The sequence below is a fragment of the Candoia aspera genome, chromosome 4, assembly GCF_035149785.1.
Source record: "Candoia aspera isolate rCanAsp1 chromosome 4, rCanAsp1.hap2, whole genome shotgun sequence".
Lineage (NCBI taxonomy): Eukaryota > Metazoa > Chordata > Lepidosauria > Squamata > Boidae > Candoia > Candoia aspera.
The window spans coordinates 55322929-55338424 of NC_086156.1; the positions used below are offsets into that span (position 1 = coordinate 55322929).

The 15496-nt window shown below is 37.2% G+C and overlaps 2 protein-coding genes across 2 annotated transcripts; one reads left to right on the plus strand and one right to left on the minus strand.

The window, feature by feature from the left end:
- Positions 1 to 253: 253 nt before the first annotated feature.
- On the minus strand, positions 254 to 10155 carry PSMA2 (proteasome 20S subunit alpha 2). Its single transcript, XM_063304169.1, has 8 exons — positions 10035 to 10155; positions 8190 to 8266; positions 7236 to 7368; positions 6218 to 6340; positions 4994 to 5075; positions 2786 to 2859; positions 1511 to 1568; positions 254 to 1427 (listed from the first exon to the last, which is right to left on the minus strand). The coding sequence occupies exons 1-8, from the start codon at positions 10073 to 10075 to the stop codon at positions 1311 to 1313; spliced, it is 705 nt and encodes a 234-aa protein (XP_063160239.1). The 5' UTR covers positions 10076 to 10155; the 3' UTR covers positions 254 to 1310.
- Positions 10156 to 10189: 34 nt separating this feature from the next.
- Positions 10190 to 15180, plus strand: MRPL32 (mitochondrial ribosomal protein L32). The gene is made up of 3 exons (XM_063304170.1): positions 10190 to 10627; positions 13360 to 13541; positions 14403 to 15180. The coding sequence occupies exons 1-3, from the start codon at positions 10531 to 10533 to the stop codon at positions 14655 to 14657; spliced, it is 534 nt and encodes a 177-aa protein (XP_063160240.1). The 5' UTR covers positions 10190 to 10530; the 3' UTR covers positions 14658 to 15180.
- Positions 15181 to 15496: the final 316 nt, after the last annotated feature.

Sequence of the window (15496 nt, forward strand, 5' to 3'; positions counted from 1 at the left end):
CTTTGTATATAGAATGATTCGCAAATGGAAGATATGTTAAAAATAAATAAAAATAATTTAAAATAAATTTTAAAGTATTAAAAATAAAATAAAAATATACAAAATGTGTATTTGTATATTACACTGAATGCCCAACCATCATACATACACTGCAAAAAGCAGGATAGTTAGGAGATTTTAGTCATTCCAATTCTGCAAAGTAATCCAATATTGCTATACCTAGGCAGGTGGGAAGAACGCTAACACTGTGGAGTAGTTCAGCTTCTAACTTCTCGGTAGATTTTTATTTAGGGGTGTGTAGATTATAGAGGGAGAATGAAATTGGTTACAGTATGTAAAATACAGTATATTTAGGACCTGTTCTCATGCTCTCAAGCCTTTTTTTAAATTAAATGTACAACTAAGCACAAAATCTGCAGTGTCAGGGTAAAGCATGCAGTTCTGAGAGCTTTTGTGTAATATATATAAAAAGTATTTATTAAAAAGGGGTGAATCAACAAGTAAAACAAAAGGATGCTCCAGATCACAGCCAAGTATATCTATTTCTTCCCATCTCCACTGCAAAATAATTTTAAAGACTCCGCTGCTATCCTGTTCAGAATGCTCACCTAAGGTTTCCAAGATAAAGGGAACAGCCATAGTTCATCAGTGGAACCCCTGATTTTTATACAGAAGGTCCCAAATTTAGTATCTGGCCACTTCAGGTTGGTAAAGAATCCATATGAAACTCTGAAGAACTATGACCAAAGTAAACCTGGGGTGCCCAGTGTACCACAGATACTTCTCTAGATGCTTGGCAGGTTTCCTGCCCCTCTTAATGGTTCACATTTGAAAAGAAAACCTTTCCAAAAGCCTTCAGTATATACATAAGTCATCGGCTCTTCTTTACAAATTCTCTTTCCAGTATGACAAAACCTGCATACTAGTTCTACTCATGCAGCTCTGACTTTACAAAGCTTTATGGAGCCTTTACCACTTTAGTTAACTGAATGGCCTCAAAATCTGGATTTTGAAGCACTTTTAGCAACACTTGAAGTTAGCACAATGAAGTCTTTTGGAAATTTACTCAGAAATTATACCACCTTTTATATGGATTTTTTTCATTAAAAATGTGTAAATAATTGTATTCTTGTACATTGTTTAATGTTTTAAGTTAACTAATTCCAAATTTCAGTAGCACATGAATCCATATTTCTCCCTTTTAAAAAAAATTACTGGATTAACAAAGTAGAAATAAGAGTGCAGAAGCCACCAATTTAAATGGTTGAAGTTAAAAAGTGAGAGCGCTCGCATGTTCTCATCAACTCAGATTAGGCGATTGCGGCCAGATAATCCTTAACTTCAGTTGGAGTGAGTCTTCTAAATCCTGCCTCATTACAGATGCCAACTTCTATGTTATCTTCAGTCATCTGTCCTTCAAAACTTTCCTAGTAATGAAAAGATACATAATTTTGTTCAATAAAATGTCAACTTTGAAAGTTTTATCAAATTTTAAATGAATATTTTTCACCTTTAATGTCAAAATAGCAGTATGAATAGCATCTTCAAGCTCTAAATCTTCATTGTATCTGCAAAAGAACAGACATTTTCTAAGAAATTTAAAATATTAAAATATTCCTCCAGTGTTCTAACTACAAAACTAAAACCTGCACAAGTGCAGGACTAGCTCCATAAATTTAGGAATTACTTTTCTTGGTTACTTCACTGTCAAGAAATCTTTTTGGACCAATAAGCACATTTGGAATTTTGAAACTACATCTGGGACTGCTGTGGAAAAATGACTGCTATTGAGGTGGAAGAGCTTGCTAATTCAATGGCTTGTCACCAGAATATTACAAAATACCCATTTACCAGAAAACAATCTGATAAAGTTGCTATATTCCTCTATGACACCTCGTTACACTCTCTTTTTCTAGATCAACTTCCGAAGAACTAGCCTGTTATCACCATTCTAATTTTCTAAAACTCTTTGTGGGGTTTAAAGACATTCTTGTAAAGTAGGAAGGTGCTAGGCTTGTGTTACAGCATGGTGGAAAACCTTATGTTGCATACAACTCCCAACTCCCCATTTACAGACCTCAGCCACTGCAAAATGGCAGGCTCAACATTTTACACCCCTCCCTTTTGTGTGTGTGTATTACTGGATTTAAGAGGCAAAATGGATATTTTAAGCCTTGCACAGTTTCTTCCTGGGTGTGGATCAAAATGGTGCTAAGATACTAGATTCAAAAAAATCAAACCAAAATTTGCTTTGACCACTCTGGTGATGTCTTACTGTCACCAGCAATGATCACATTGGCCTCTAGAAAGCAAACTTAAAGGTTTACTGAATATTGTTTTAATGCATTATTATGTAGGTACATTATGCACTGTAAACCAGTATTATAAATATATTAACAAAATAAAACAAGAAAAATGTGACCCCTGGCCAAGGTTTTCCCAACTTTCTTTTCAGCATGGTAGCTTCCCCTCTTAAATAAAAAAAGTTTTATAATTTTAAAAAAAAAGGAGAGTGGAAGGGATACTTACTCCTGTTTTATGGAATAACTAAACCTTTACAAGCTACAGAGATGAATTTGATGAGCTTATTCAGAACAAGATGAATTTTGAAAAATTCAGTTTTGCATGAGTTTTTAGCACTACTAATGTTTAACTATAAACCTTCCCAAGAGTTCAGAAAAGGGCAATCCAGAAATGGAAAATTCAAATAAAAAATCAGGATTACAAGGTCGATAATAATTTACTACAAATTACAGAATTTCTATGAGTATTAATATATCATTACCTTTTCTCAAGGAATGTCTTTCCATTTACATAGTTTTTCCCCATTGCTGTTGCTTTCCATGCAAAGTATGCCCCCTGGGAAGTAAAAAGTACAGGGAATTAGAAATACGTATATGTATTTTTTACCAATAAAATAGTCTATATAGTACAGGTTACTTTACTTCACTGAGAATAGGGGGAGAAAAAAGTAAATTGAGGACTATGACTACAAACAAAAGCTCTTTTGGGGTCCTCCATAATTTTAAACATGGGAAGTGGTTCTGAGAGAAGAAGGTTTAAGAAACACTGAGGTAAACAGTCTAAAGACTCAGTGTAGACTAAAAAGTTGGAGGGCACACAGAATGTAGGAGAAGTAAGTTAAAAACCTCTTGCATAAATGACATTAAATTTTACCTTTAAAATACTGATTCTAATAAGTACTGATTAAAATAAACATTATCTTACTAAAAATTTCTTGGAAATTACCCATCTCTGTACAAATTCATAGAAAGAAGTTCTAAAAGCAGATTTTAAGGATGGGAGGAAAGGGATCAAATTTTAAATGTTCAAAAGGAGCCTGATACATTCCACTACCAAAATACTTACTTTTTAGGCTTTTGAGAAAACAGTATTCTCTAGAAATGTATAAAACATTCTACACACAGAACAGGCAGTCTGTAAATACTATATGTATTTGGATCTGATACAGAGGCATGTGCTCCAAGCAGAAGTATTGGGGTAATGGGAAGAGAGGACCAGAAAAAGCCAAGGACACTGGCAGCAGATGGGTAAATACAGAAAAGACGACACTAAGAACATCACGAGAAGAGGCAGGTGGGCCACTGGATATGCCACACTTGTAGTCCACTTAGCTATCAGTGACAATATCCTGCACTCCAAGTGTACTATCTTTGTTCTATAACCTAGAAAGATCCCTCTAGATCCCTCTGTTTCAGCCACAATAACAACAGGTTCGAGGTTCTGGTTATGAAAATTGTTCTGCAGAACTTCCAAAATACAACAGGTTTGCTTCAAGTCTGAAATAAAACATATCTTCTGTTTCATGTAAAACCCTAGTATTCTCCAATTGCCAGCTGAAAGAGATAATAATGGGCTAAATTCACCAACATTTTGACAGTGTATGAAAGAGGTTTTATCTCACAATTATTCTGATTACTCTGATGAAATGGGAGGAGGGAAGAGTACTGTATAGACTCGCTTATAAGCCCATCCACAGATAGGCTGACCCTCAAAATTTTCATGTTTTAATTTTCACAATTGGCTTATCCACGGATGGCACATTTTTCATGTTATTTTTGTTAAATATTCGAGGGTCGGCTTATCCGCAGACGGGTTTATGAGAGATACACGGTACTTTTTAAAAGCATTACTGTATATACTCACAGATAAGCCCATCAGCAGATAAGCCAAACCCAATTTTTTGGATGCGCTTTGGCACCTAAAATTCTCGGCTTATACGTGAGTATATAGGCAGCATCTTTATGTCACTTTACCTACAAGTACAGAATACCAAAATTTAGGAGAGCTGAGCCAGCACAATCTAATACATTTTATAACAGATTATCAATTAAATCACCCAAGGGGTTACAAAGTTGCAGCCTTGAGCAGGGCCGCAACTGGGGGGGGCAAGCGGGGCATGTGCCCTGGGTACCGCGCTGGAGGGGGTGCCAAAATGGGCATGGAATCCATGTTTGCCCCGGGTGATACAGACCCTAGTTGCGGGCCTGGTCTTGAGAAGATAAAAAGAAGTCTGGCTGTTTTATAATATAGGAACCCAGAATGAAAGATCAAAGTGAGCTTCTTCGGACAATATAAAATATGGAATTCACTATGGCAAAATTTCAAAAAATCATGGTAATAGCAACAGCTATTAGCCAAGATAACTAAATGGAATCTCTAGGTACAGAAGGTGTTCTGTGGGTAAATGCTGAAATAAAAGGGCAAACAGCAGTAAAAGGAGGATATTGAACATGACGCTTCCTTACTCAGATCTAGTAGGTCTCAACATATGATTTTAAAGCTCATCATCCAAGCTGTCCACCGTAGCTGTGAACAGTATTTTATCCTGGAGTTCTTAACTATAAATCATCCATATATATTCCTTAAAAATAGTACTGCAGGAAAACAATACTTTAGAAAGTTCCTCAAGCAGATAGCCTTATATAAAAACCTGGTATAGCTATGAAGAAGTCCAACCTTAAATACTTACAGATGGATCAGACTGGAATAAATATGGTCGCCCCTCATTCCATCCACATATTAACAATGACACTCCAAATGGACGTACACCCCTATCGAGCAAAACAGACATCAGAAACACTCAAGGGCAGCATTAAAGAAGCTGTTGGGTCAGTTATTGTTACAGTCACATCATTTTATAATTTGAAAGAGCCGCCAACGATTTTGCTGATTCTGCTTCTATTCCTTTAGCAGCAGCTTTACATGCAAAAATCAAGCAGGTGAAAATTTTATTAGCATGGAGACTGAATGATGGAAAAAATGCATCTGCAAATCAAGCAGATCTTCCTCACATTAAGAGCACCGAAAACTCATATGTTAGGGCATTAGTAATGCTAGTTTCTTGAGATAAATAATAATTTTCTATTATTCATTTTTTTCACTTAACAGCTTCCTAGGTTACAGATGACCAGCACAATGAAGACATGGGTTAGGCAGCAAGTGATTGTGGCACTCTTGTTCAGGCCACACATTCAAGAATGTCCTAAATGAAGGCTCTTCAAAAGGAAGTGGAAAAGCAGAAGCGGGAGAGCTCATGAGCCTACCTACGGTACAAAGATAAGGTGACATTTCAGCCTGTACGCCAGCAAATTAAAATAATTGTCCAATTCACCCTACTGGAAGCAGAGATCTCACCAAGGCAGGGTAAGCAAGAATAGAATACTCTCTTCCAGGAAACAATTTAATTTTTGCAGTCTTAGAAAATGTTATTTGTTGCATCATCATGACTGCCTCATATTTTAATACACATAATAGGTATTTACGGTTTAGTAACACACTAAGCTGTGAATGTAGTTTAGCAATTGAAGTGTAATATGCCTAGTCATGCCCTATCGATCCCCATGCCACCAAAATGGCCTAAGTAGAAAACAGATATCCACGGTTTGTTTTAAACTTATTGCATGATCTGCAGGTACTTCTGGGCATTAGTAATCAGGCAGCCTATTTCTTCTTTTTTTATGGGGATGCTCTCTAATTAGTAGTACTGCAAGTTCCCTGGAGGTGACACAGTAAGCTTGTGTGCTAGGAAACAGCAGGTGGAAGAGTCTGCACATTCATATGCATGATAAGGTTATGCTTATTGAGTAATCCTTACATAACTAGTGCCTGGTATATTAGACAAACTGACTGGTACCACCTTCATAATACGAATAAAGAAACAAGAGTGAATTTTATTTAGAAGCAAATAGCATACCCAGACTGTGTGTATTCTTGCATCACAGAAGCAATCCTCTGCACTAGCTGAGCTGTTGGAATAGGCTCATGATAAACCAAGTAGTACTGCTGAGCCAATTTACGTGCTCTATGAACGAGTACTCTGACAAAAAAATAAGCAAAACAGATTATTAAATTACAGCAGGAGCAGACGATCTTTCATGGCTGAGGGCTGCACTTAATGTTTGTGGAGAAACTGAGATCACAGGGAACAAAATAATGTGCAAATAAACAGGGCCATATCACACACAGACAACATTGGGATTTTCAGTCCCCCGCCCTTGGGTAAAGTTTTGTGGTTTTGTTTTTTAACTTACATTAATTTTAGGGCTTATGCTAATTTTTAAAATTGGCTAACCAGATCCTCTGAAAACCTGGAATCTAGGCAGAAAGTAAAACATTTGCAAGCATAATATTAACATACTGTGTATCTTACTGTCTTTTAGCCTGCCTCTGGTACTTTACTTCTTCATCAGCACCTTCAGCTGAATAATGGGAGAGCAATTATTCTCATACTATCCTAAGAAGTGATAGGCCACAAACCTCCAAGAATGATTAAAAGAAAGATATTAGCTAATTCATTTGCTTTATGGATCAGGCTACTTGGTCAGTCTCACAATACTGATACATGTATGAACACACAGGTACGACATGCACATTTCAGAAAAAGGCCCTAGCTGTTATTAATCAAGAACCTGTATTTCCACATTAAGAAACATATCTGGGATTACAGTCCTGGCAGTTAACAACCTTGTTCACATTTGGTAGGGCACAGAGGGAATCAGGAATAGAATCAGGCCACAAAGCCAGGCTGCTAGTATACATATGCATATATTCAAGGGAAAGCTTAAGTGTTAACTGTCTGTAAAGATGCCTTCTAAACAACACCTTGTATAGCACTTGTTGAATTCCAGACAATGTTTAACCAACTTGATTTTATTTATCTCAAAACCAGCCCAAAGGCCAAACTTCTGTTTATTTTTGTTTTTCTTAGTTACCTGTAATCAGGGCCCATGCCACTATATACCAAGCCTATGTGTTTGGTAATAGGTTCCACTTTGTGTACACTCCGTTCATCATACAGTATAGATTTCTGCTTTTTCTCTGTTGCTAGTACCACACCATTTGCAGCTACATAAAAAAAGAGAAAGCACTGAATTAGTGATATTAGAAAATCTTTCTCCTCCTTCCCTTATAACATTTCAAATACTTACTGTATAAATCAATAAACTGATGAATTCATTTGCTTATACATCATACTGTAGACATTTTATCATGTGTTTCCCCCAACCATCCAACTGCCATTCCAGTAGGTTTTATCAAAAGAGAAAAAGATTATGAATCATTATAAATTCTGTTTGATCCTTTTTCTTTTCCCACCCTCTCTGCAGTGTATGATCCCTTTAACAGGGCTCACTTACCATTGTTTCTCTCTTTAATAAATATCATCTTACAATACTTGGATCATCCTGTGCCTTGCTGTTGATAAGCACCACCCTATCCCTTGTTTTGAATTATACTTGGTCAGATTATAAAACTGCTTCCATTCTTCTTATATAAGATTTATTAGGTAACTTTCCAACTGAACTGTGGGATGTAAATACTTTAAATAAACCACAGAATTTACCCTGAATTATCAAAGTAATAATTGTTTATTATTTAGCTTTCTTAGAAATGTTAGAAAGTTTCATGTTAGAAACTCTTTATCTTAAAAGGTGAATAGCATGCATGGAATCTCAAAATTGTAATTGTGCTTGATTGGGCCAAATGCTTATTTATTCTAGCAATCTGTTCTTGCAGGCCCAACTAAAAGCTTCTTTTAGGCAATCAGATAACAACATTTTACCAGTTTTGTTTCCCACTTCTAGTCACAAATAACTCAAGTAGGAGCGTGCGAATTTTTATGCTAAAAATTTGGTAAACTTTATTAACTATATAAGCATCTTTAATACCTTTAATTCCAACTGATGGGGCTCCTGCTGCAACAGCTGCCAAAGCATATTCAATTTGAACAAGCTTTCCAGAAGGGCTGGATAAAAGCATATAATTCACTCATGAGACAATTCTCCGAGAAAACATTTTCCAACAAAAAAGCCAATCAAATTAACTACTTGCCTTTTTTTTAACAAAAGCATACTGAGCACATTGCACAGAACATTAGAATATGTACAAGCAGTTAGCAATTAAAATGCATTTTCGTCAAAATACTTGTCTAGAGCTAAAATGTTATCCAGTGTTCTCAAAAAAAAATTAATGAGTTCAGTACAATTTAGTCTGAAACAAACTCACAGATAGTCATATTCAGGACAAGCAACAGTCTTCTGTAATTCCCAAGTGAAAACTTTAAATAAAATATGTTATTTCATTTTCATGTTCTACTTCTGGAGAATTTTTCGCAAGGCTCTATGCAACTAACAGCTCAAAAAACCTACATATGCTAAAGGACTTCTGAATAAACACATCTGAGGTATAGTTGCCAAGATGCAATCCTCAGAAAACTAATCTGGATTAACTATAATCTCCATTGAATGTAATGTGTTTTACTTCAAGGAGACTCCCACAAATTCTAACAATATAATTTTCCATAAAATCTTCATACACTTGACAAGTTAGTGCAGCCCTGTATATTTACCAGTCCTCTAAGTCAAAAAGCAGCTGAAAAGCTCAACAAAAATAGGTGGAAATTAGTCAAAAGCTGGGATTAAAGAATGGAGCAAAAAAGCTGTTACAATTAATAGCAGTGCCTGGCCCTGAACAAAATCATATTCAACCCTCTTGTGAGCAAGCTTTTTTTTTTTCAAAGGACCGCAATCTAAGTTTACTTAATTTGAAATAAGAACGTTGAATTAATAGGTCTTTGTGTGTGTGTGTGTGTTTAAAGAAAACTAAGTTGGGAATATTCATCACCACTTTTATATATACATTTAAAAGTGTAGATTCCTTTTTTAGCATTACATTATAATGTATCATATAAAAAAAATCTAATGAGAAATCAAGAGGCAGACAAAATATGTCCAGTCACAATATGTCCAGCCTTTAATTATATGAAATCGAAACATGTAGCATAGCACTTTTTATTAAGATCATGTGGCACAAAGTAGTGACAAAAACTAATTTATTGTGAACGTAATCATGTTCCACGACTTTAGTATCACTAATGTAGCATTGAAGCCATGAATGTACTAATAAACTGTGCAATCCTCACCATCACGGGCCACAAATGAACTTCTAATTTATGATTTCAAAAAACAGTCATAGATGGAAATGTCTTTCAGCAGCCATTTTATAACATTAGGATTGTATTCCTTAGGAGGAAAAAAAGCGACAATAAAGTATACGGCCGACTTTTACTCCAAGTATCTTGTCCCTTCTTTGAGTGGCAGCGCCACTTATATACTCTTGATATATTATCTAGCACCACTAATCAATCTGCCAAAGATGCGGGCAGGTGACAAATGCGGTCTTTGCAGGGCAGATAAACAAAGCCTATCTCACCCTAAAGACTTATCAAGTCTGTTCAAAAATCCCATAGCTAAACTGAATTCTCCCTCCGTGTGCAACGCAGCTCTGGGTTTTACCATTACTGTACCCCCGTGTCACTTCTTCCTACTACAACGCCGCGCCACCAACAGCAGCAGCAGTGACTCCACAAAATCTCTCCCCCTGATCTTATTCCGGACACAGCAACCCGTCAAGCAAAGAGCTTTCCCTCAGTCCTGACGCAGCCCCCTCAGGCCGGTTCAACCGGGCCGCCTCAAAGCTCCCTCCCCCCCCTCCACCACAAGAGAAGCCCCTACCTGAAGGTAGTGAGAGAAAAACTATAACCGCGTTCCGCCATTTTGATACGCGCTACCGATCCTCACAGCCGGCTCTGGCCACTGCGGCTGCGCGCGCTGGAAGCGTAGCCCGCGTGCGCAGAGGGGAAAAAATGCTTACGGGGGCAGCGGATTTCAGAGGTGATCTTAGCAGTTCTATGACAAAGGAAGTTCGCCTGAGAAATCCCCAAAGCAGCACGTGGCTCTGAATTTCCAGGAGTGCCGTGAATTATGGGGAATCTTTGAGGTGGGCTGCACGTGCTCTCAGTTGCAGTCTCTTGTGCACTTTGAAACTCAAAAGTCACAGAACGAGAAGGGTTGTTCATCAAAGACGTGTAAGAAAGACATGACCGAGTCTGGTGGTTTGACTCGGTTTCCCAGGCTTCTTTGCGATGACTATTAACTTGTATTTTCGGATTCCGTAGTTGAATCGTGGGCGGAGCCACCAGGAGTGCCGGGAAAACGAGGACCGAATAGCATGGCGGCGTTGTTGGTGTTCTCATCCCCTTTGCCCATACTCCGTCGTTTTCTCCGAAGCTGCTGGGGGCAGCTTGGCGGCCACACACCACCATGGGGTAAGAGTCTCAAATGTGCTGTTCATAATGCTAGTCCTCAAGAACTCAATAGAAAATTTCCTCAGTGATCTTCAAGCTACTCGTTGAAGAAGCTTAGTGGCACTCAATCCAAGGAGAGATTTTAAAGCTATTTAGAAAACTGCTTTCTGATGAACTCTACTAAAGATTTGCTAGTCGCAGTAGCTTCGGCTTTGCTGCTTGATCGCCTTCGAGCTAGCTTGCCAGTCTGTTTGCTTCCTTGCCTGTAATTCTTTTTCTGCTCTTTCTCAAGACAAAAGGTATGGTATGGAGAAAACGCAGAGAGGGGATTTTTTAAAGAGAAACTGAATGTTGGTTAAAATGGAGGGTAGTATTAAAGCTGAAAGTAGAGCATTCTTATAGTAGGCTCCAAAATTGTTTGTATCCCTCGTGTTTTGTCCATAATCTTAAAATGTGGGAACAGTAAACTGTTAGAGTAAGTAACAGTAAAATACTATGAGAGCCAGTTTGGTGTAGTGCTGAAGGCACCAGGCTAGCAACCGGGAGATCCTGAATTACAGTCGTTCCTTAGGGACAAAGCCAGCTGGGTAACCTTGGGCCAGTCACACTCTCTCAGCACTGGGAAACAGGCAATGGCAAAGCACTTCTGAAATCTTGCCAAGAAAACTGCAGGGACTTCTCCAAGCAGTCACCAGGAGTTAACACTGACTGGAAGGCACCAAAAAACATAAATTTGAGGAGGAGAAACAAAGGAGACATTTTTCATTTTAAAAAAATTGAATGATATATATACTTTAGGTTGCAATCCTGTGCATTCCATTTGTGTGCATGTTTATTCAGAAGTAAGCCCCTTTGTTTTCAGTGCTGCCTACTTCCTTCAAGTAATTAAAATTGCTATCCTAGTCAATAAATCATGTGTTAAAGTGATACTTAATTGTTCAGTAAATATGTAAAGGAGTGAACTGCATGTGGCTAGCTTGAGATGTTATTGGTTTAAAATCTAAATACTTGTCAGTTCAAAATGAACCCCATTGAAAAAAAGCTTTAGAATCCTGTATTGAATTTAAACAAACTATCTTTTTTTAATAAAGCTTTAAGTTTTTCAACAAATACATAAAACTACAAGAAATGAAATAAAGTATATTATAAGAAAAAAAAGAACTAAAAAGCATGAAAATACAAAAAAGACTACTACATAATACATACATGGTAACTTCTGACTTTCTACAACAAAGATATGAAGAAGTCAATATCAATCTCTTACTCTAGTTCAAACTGAGATAAGCATTACTTCTATAAAACATTTCCATTCTCAATATAACATTTCCTCTAAAATACTATTTTTCCCTTGAAATGAATATATATATATATAGAAAAAATTGATAACATACAAACAAAAATTCCCCCCTTAATAGACAGATAAACAAATATCCTTCCTCATTACAATTTTACTCCTAACCAAAACATTTATATAGTTAAACTTACTGTCCTTCTTCATTACAATTTTGCACCTAACCAAAGCATTTATATAAACATTATATCTCCACCATTACATATTTAAACAATAACCTTATTAATATCCTTTTACCCAAGGTAAATTTATTATCCCCAAAGCAAAAACATCTGTCTAAGCCTTTAAAAGACCACCCTAATAAACACAATTAAACAGTTAACCCACTTCGAAGTAAACTAAGGCATTTATATATCTCACTGTTACACACAAGGCTTTCTCCTTGCAATCCTCGACTTGCCTTGTAAAGTCCAACTCATCTTCAACGACCTTCGGTCCCTTGAGGCTTAAATCTTGACTTTGATCTCAGTAGTCAAAAATGCAGCCATTTCTGTTCCTCTTACACCCAAAGCTTTTCCTTCTTCAAAATTAATATTCAAGAGGTGAATCTTCTTCCCTTCACTTTTTGGCTTTGGGACATTACTCCTCATTTTTTTCTTTGAGACCGGACCATTATTTTCCAAATAACTTTCTAAGAGATGGTCCAAAGCATAAGTAATCTTAAGGTACAGCTCCTTAAAAATATCTTTAAAATCTTCCATATCCCTCCACAGAATGTTATGGTGCCCTCTAGTGCCTCAGGACATTAGACAAGAGGCTGTCTTTCAGAAAGAAAGTGTTATTCAGCGGGGGTGGAAAAATAAAGGCAAACAAAGCCATTTCTCATTGGAAAGCAGATAGATCACAGCTCAGCTCTGACAGTAAACAGGTAAAAGTCTTTAAATCCAACAATACAATTTAAAAAGAAAAAAGAAAATATATAGATTTAGGGGGGGAAAGCCAAATTAATAAATTAATAACTTCCAAAAGAAATGAAAACCACCAAGAGATTCTGCATTTCTTTGTTGCAAAAAGCCTCTCCTTAATAATATTAAAAAAGAAAAAAAATGGTATTTTAAAAATGGGGTATGCAGCTTTTGAATCCGTTTAAGGCTTTAACACAGCTTAGGAAATGATCGAAATCTCTGCCTCCTAGTTGCTAGTTTACCAGTCGATCACGAAATGCTGTTTTGTGGTCTTCAGGATAGAGTAATTCCTGGGGTTCTCCTTAATCCGGAGAACATTTCTGGGCTCTAGAAAATTCTGCCTGAGCCCAAAAAAGTCTGTATTGCTGGGTCAGCCGTGAAGCTTGCGGAGACACGTCTCAAGTTGCCAGTCCCCCACTGGAAGTGAAGAATTTAAACAAACTGTCTTAAACAGACTAATATATGACACTATTTGGAGATGATATCTCTTCCTTAAGCTCCTGCTTTGGCAGTACAAGCTCCAGCTTCTTTACTCAATCCTGTGGAAGAGGAAACTGAATATTATGAAAATCCAAGCTTTTTAGACAGCATGTTTTGGATGCCAGCTCCAAAGTCAAGGCGAACAATTGAAGTGAATCGCTGCAGGCGAAGGAATTTTAACCACCTTATAAAGATAAAGGTAATTTGTTAAGTTTCTTTTTGCAGAAAATTGGGAATTTGTCTCCCTTGCAGTGTTTCTAAATTGTCTGTTCTTCCGTATCAACAGGAGTAAGTTGACAAGAAAATTCAGAAATATAAATGTACATTCGTTTCACAATGGCTTTGCTGTGAATGTATAGTATAAATCTGGGCAGTCTGTGGGTTGCATGATGTCACTATCAGCTGAGAATGTGCAACCAAAACTTGATTGCAAAATAGCTGGATTTTAGTGTGGGTTTGTTTTTATTTGCTTATCTTAACTCCTAACAAACAAACTGTTCCAGCCAGAAAACTGTCCATCTACCCACTATGGCACCTATTTTTGCCTAGTTTCACACTGTCCTTTTAAGTAGGACAATAGGAGCAGGAGATTCCTGGGAAACAAATCACTTCCATACCCACCATTGAGCTCCTGTCCTTGGAAAGGTTAAGGTTTGAAATGGAGCAGATTGCCTTTCAGATTGCCTCCTGCTCCCCCTCACATCCTAAATACCTCTCCCCAAAATGAAAAACAGGCCAAAAAAATTCACTCCTGCTTCTTCGCTGAACAGCCTCCAGCAGCCCTCTAGAACATGAGGAATCTGAAAGGCAGACTCAATCCTTCAAATATTGCCTGTTCCCACTGAAAATTTGTAAAATGTTAAGTTGCTGACGTATTGAGTTTTGCCTGGCATTGGACAGTGCTGTTCTTGTCCTGGTTTTATGATTTTGATAAGTTGTTTAATCCTATTTTGTACTCTACTGTATTGTTATGGTTATTAATGAAAAACAGATAAGATTTTTTATAAATAATTAAACATTCTCATCACTGCATCTTAAGACTCTTTTTTTTTTCTTTTAGAAAAACGTTGATATCTGTCCTGAATGTGGCAACTTGAAAGAGAAGCATGTTCTTTGTGGCTATTGCTATGAAAAAGTTAAACAGGAAACTTATGCCATAAGAAAGCAAATAGGAGTACTGGAAGATGGACCACATAAGGCCCCCACTGTAGAAAGTGTTGTGCTTTATGCAGGAGAAACACCCAAAGCTGAAGATGAAGGCAAACGAATTATAGAAAGAAATAGGAAACGTCCATCTTGGTTCACATTGGATTAAACAAGCAGCACAGTGGAATGGTTGATTCCCATATACACAAGGCCGCAACTAGGTTCTGTGTCACCCGGGGCAAACATGGATTCCATGCCCATTTTGGCGCCCCCCAGCGCTTATTTTGGCACCCCATCAGCATGGCACCCGGGGCACATGCCCCGGTTGCCCCCCCCCCCAGTTGCAGCCCTGCGTATACAAATCCTAGTACAGATAATACACATCCTGAAGAACAATACATTTATATTGCAGTTGTTTTAGTATGCTATTTGCAGCACAGTATATTGTTATACTTTGTAAAGAGTTCTGATTTTTTTGTTTTTTAACATTCAGCCAGGAATTAATTCTGTGTTTGGAATTTATATGGGTGGGGAACTTGGCTACTGTGAACTTAGTGATAACATAATCTTATGGTAGGCTAAGCAAGTCATTATTTGCAGAAGTGGGATATAACTACGTACAAAGGTATTTCATGTTCTCTCAACATGCATTTAAAATACGTTTGCAATTAAAATAAAGCATATTCAGTTTCTTGAGTTCTCTGTGTTATTCTTTCATTTTGTAGGCAATTTTCTGAGCTATGGAGAATATTGTGATAAAACTTATATGGCAGATACAGCAACTTTTCCAACTTCAGTGATAGGACATACTCTTTTTTTTCCTCCAGACCTACAGGAGGCATACCCAGTGATGCAATGGCATCACAGGTTGAAGGAGGCTAAAGATCTTTCTAACTTGGTTTTTTGAGAAAGTTGTGGATGGCTGTGGAATAAAGAACTAAAGAGGTTCAGTAAGCTATATGGGTTCTTAATTCATTTATTTTGCACATTTTGGGACTGATTAATACT

What these genes read in the sequence shown, in the direction of transcription:
- PSMA2 (XM_063304169.1), bottom strand. Translation starts at nt 10,075, where the DNA reads ATGGCGGAACGCGGTTATAGTTTTTCTCTCACTACCTTCAG. An exon ending in GGCATGGGCCCTGATTACAG is followed by an intron (nt 6,341 to 7,235) that starts GTAACTAAGAAA and finishes TTTTTTTGTCAG; the next exon opens with AGTACTCGTTCATAGAGCAC. An exon ending in CAAGAATACACACAGTCTGG is followed by an intron (nt 5,076 to 6,217) that starts GTATGCTATTTG and finishes TTTGCTCGATAG; the next exon opens with GGGTGTACGTCCATTTGGAG.
- MRPL32 (XM_063304170.1), top strand. Translation starts at nt 10,531, where the DNA reads ATGGCGGCGTTGTTGGTGTTCTCATCCCCTTTGCCCATACTCCGTCGT. An exon ending in CGGCCACACACCACCATGGG is followed by an intron (nt 10,628 to 13,359) that starts GTAAGAGTCTCA and finishes CTCTTCCTTAAG; the next exon opens with CTCCTGCTTTGGCAGTACAA. An exon ending in ACCACCTTATAAAGATAAAG is followed by an intron (nt 13,542 to 14,402) that starts GTAATTTGTTAA and finishes TTTTTCTTTTAG; the next exon opens with AAAAACGTTGATATCTGTCC.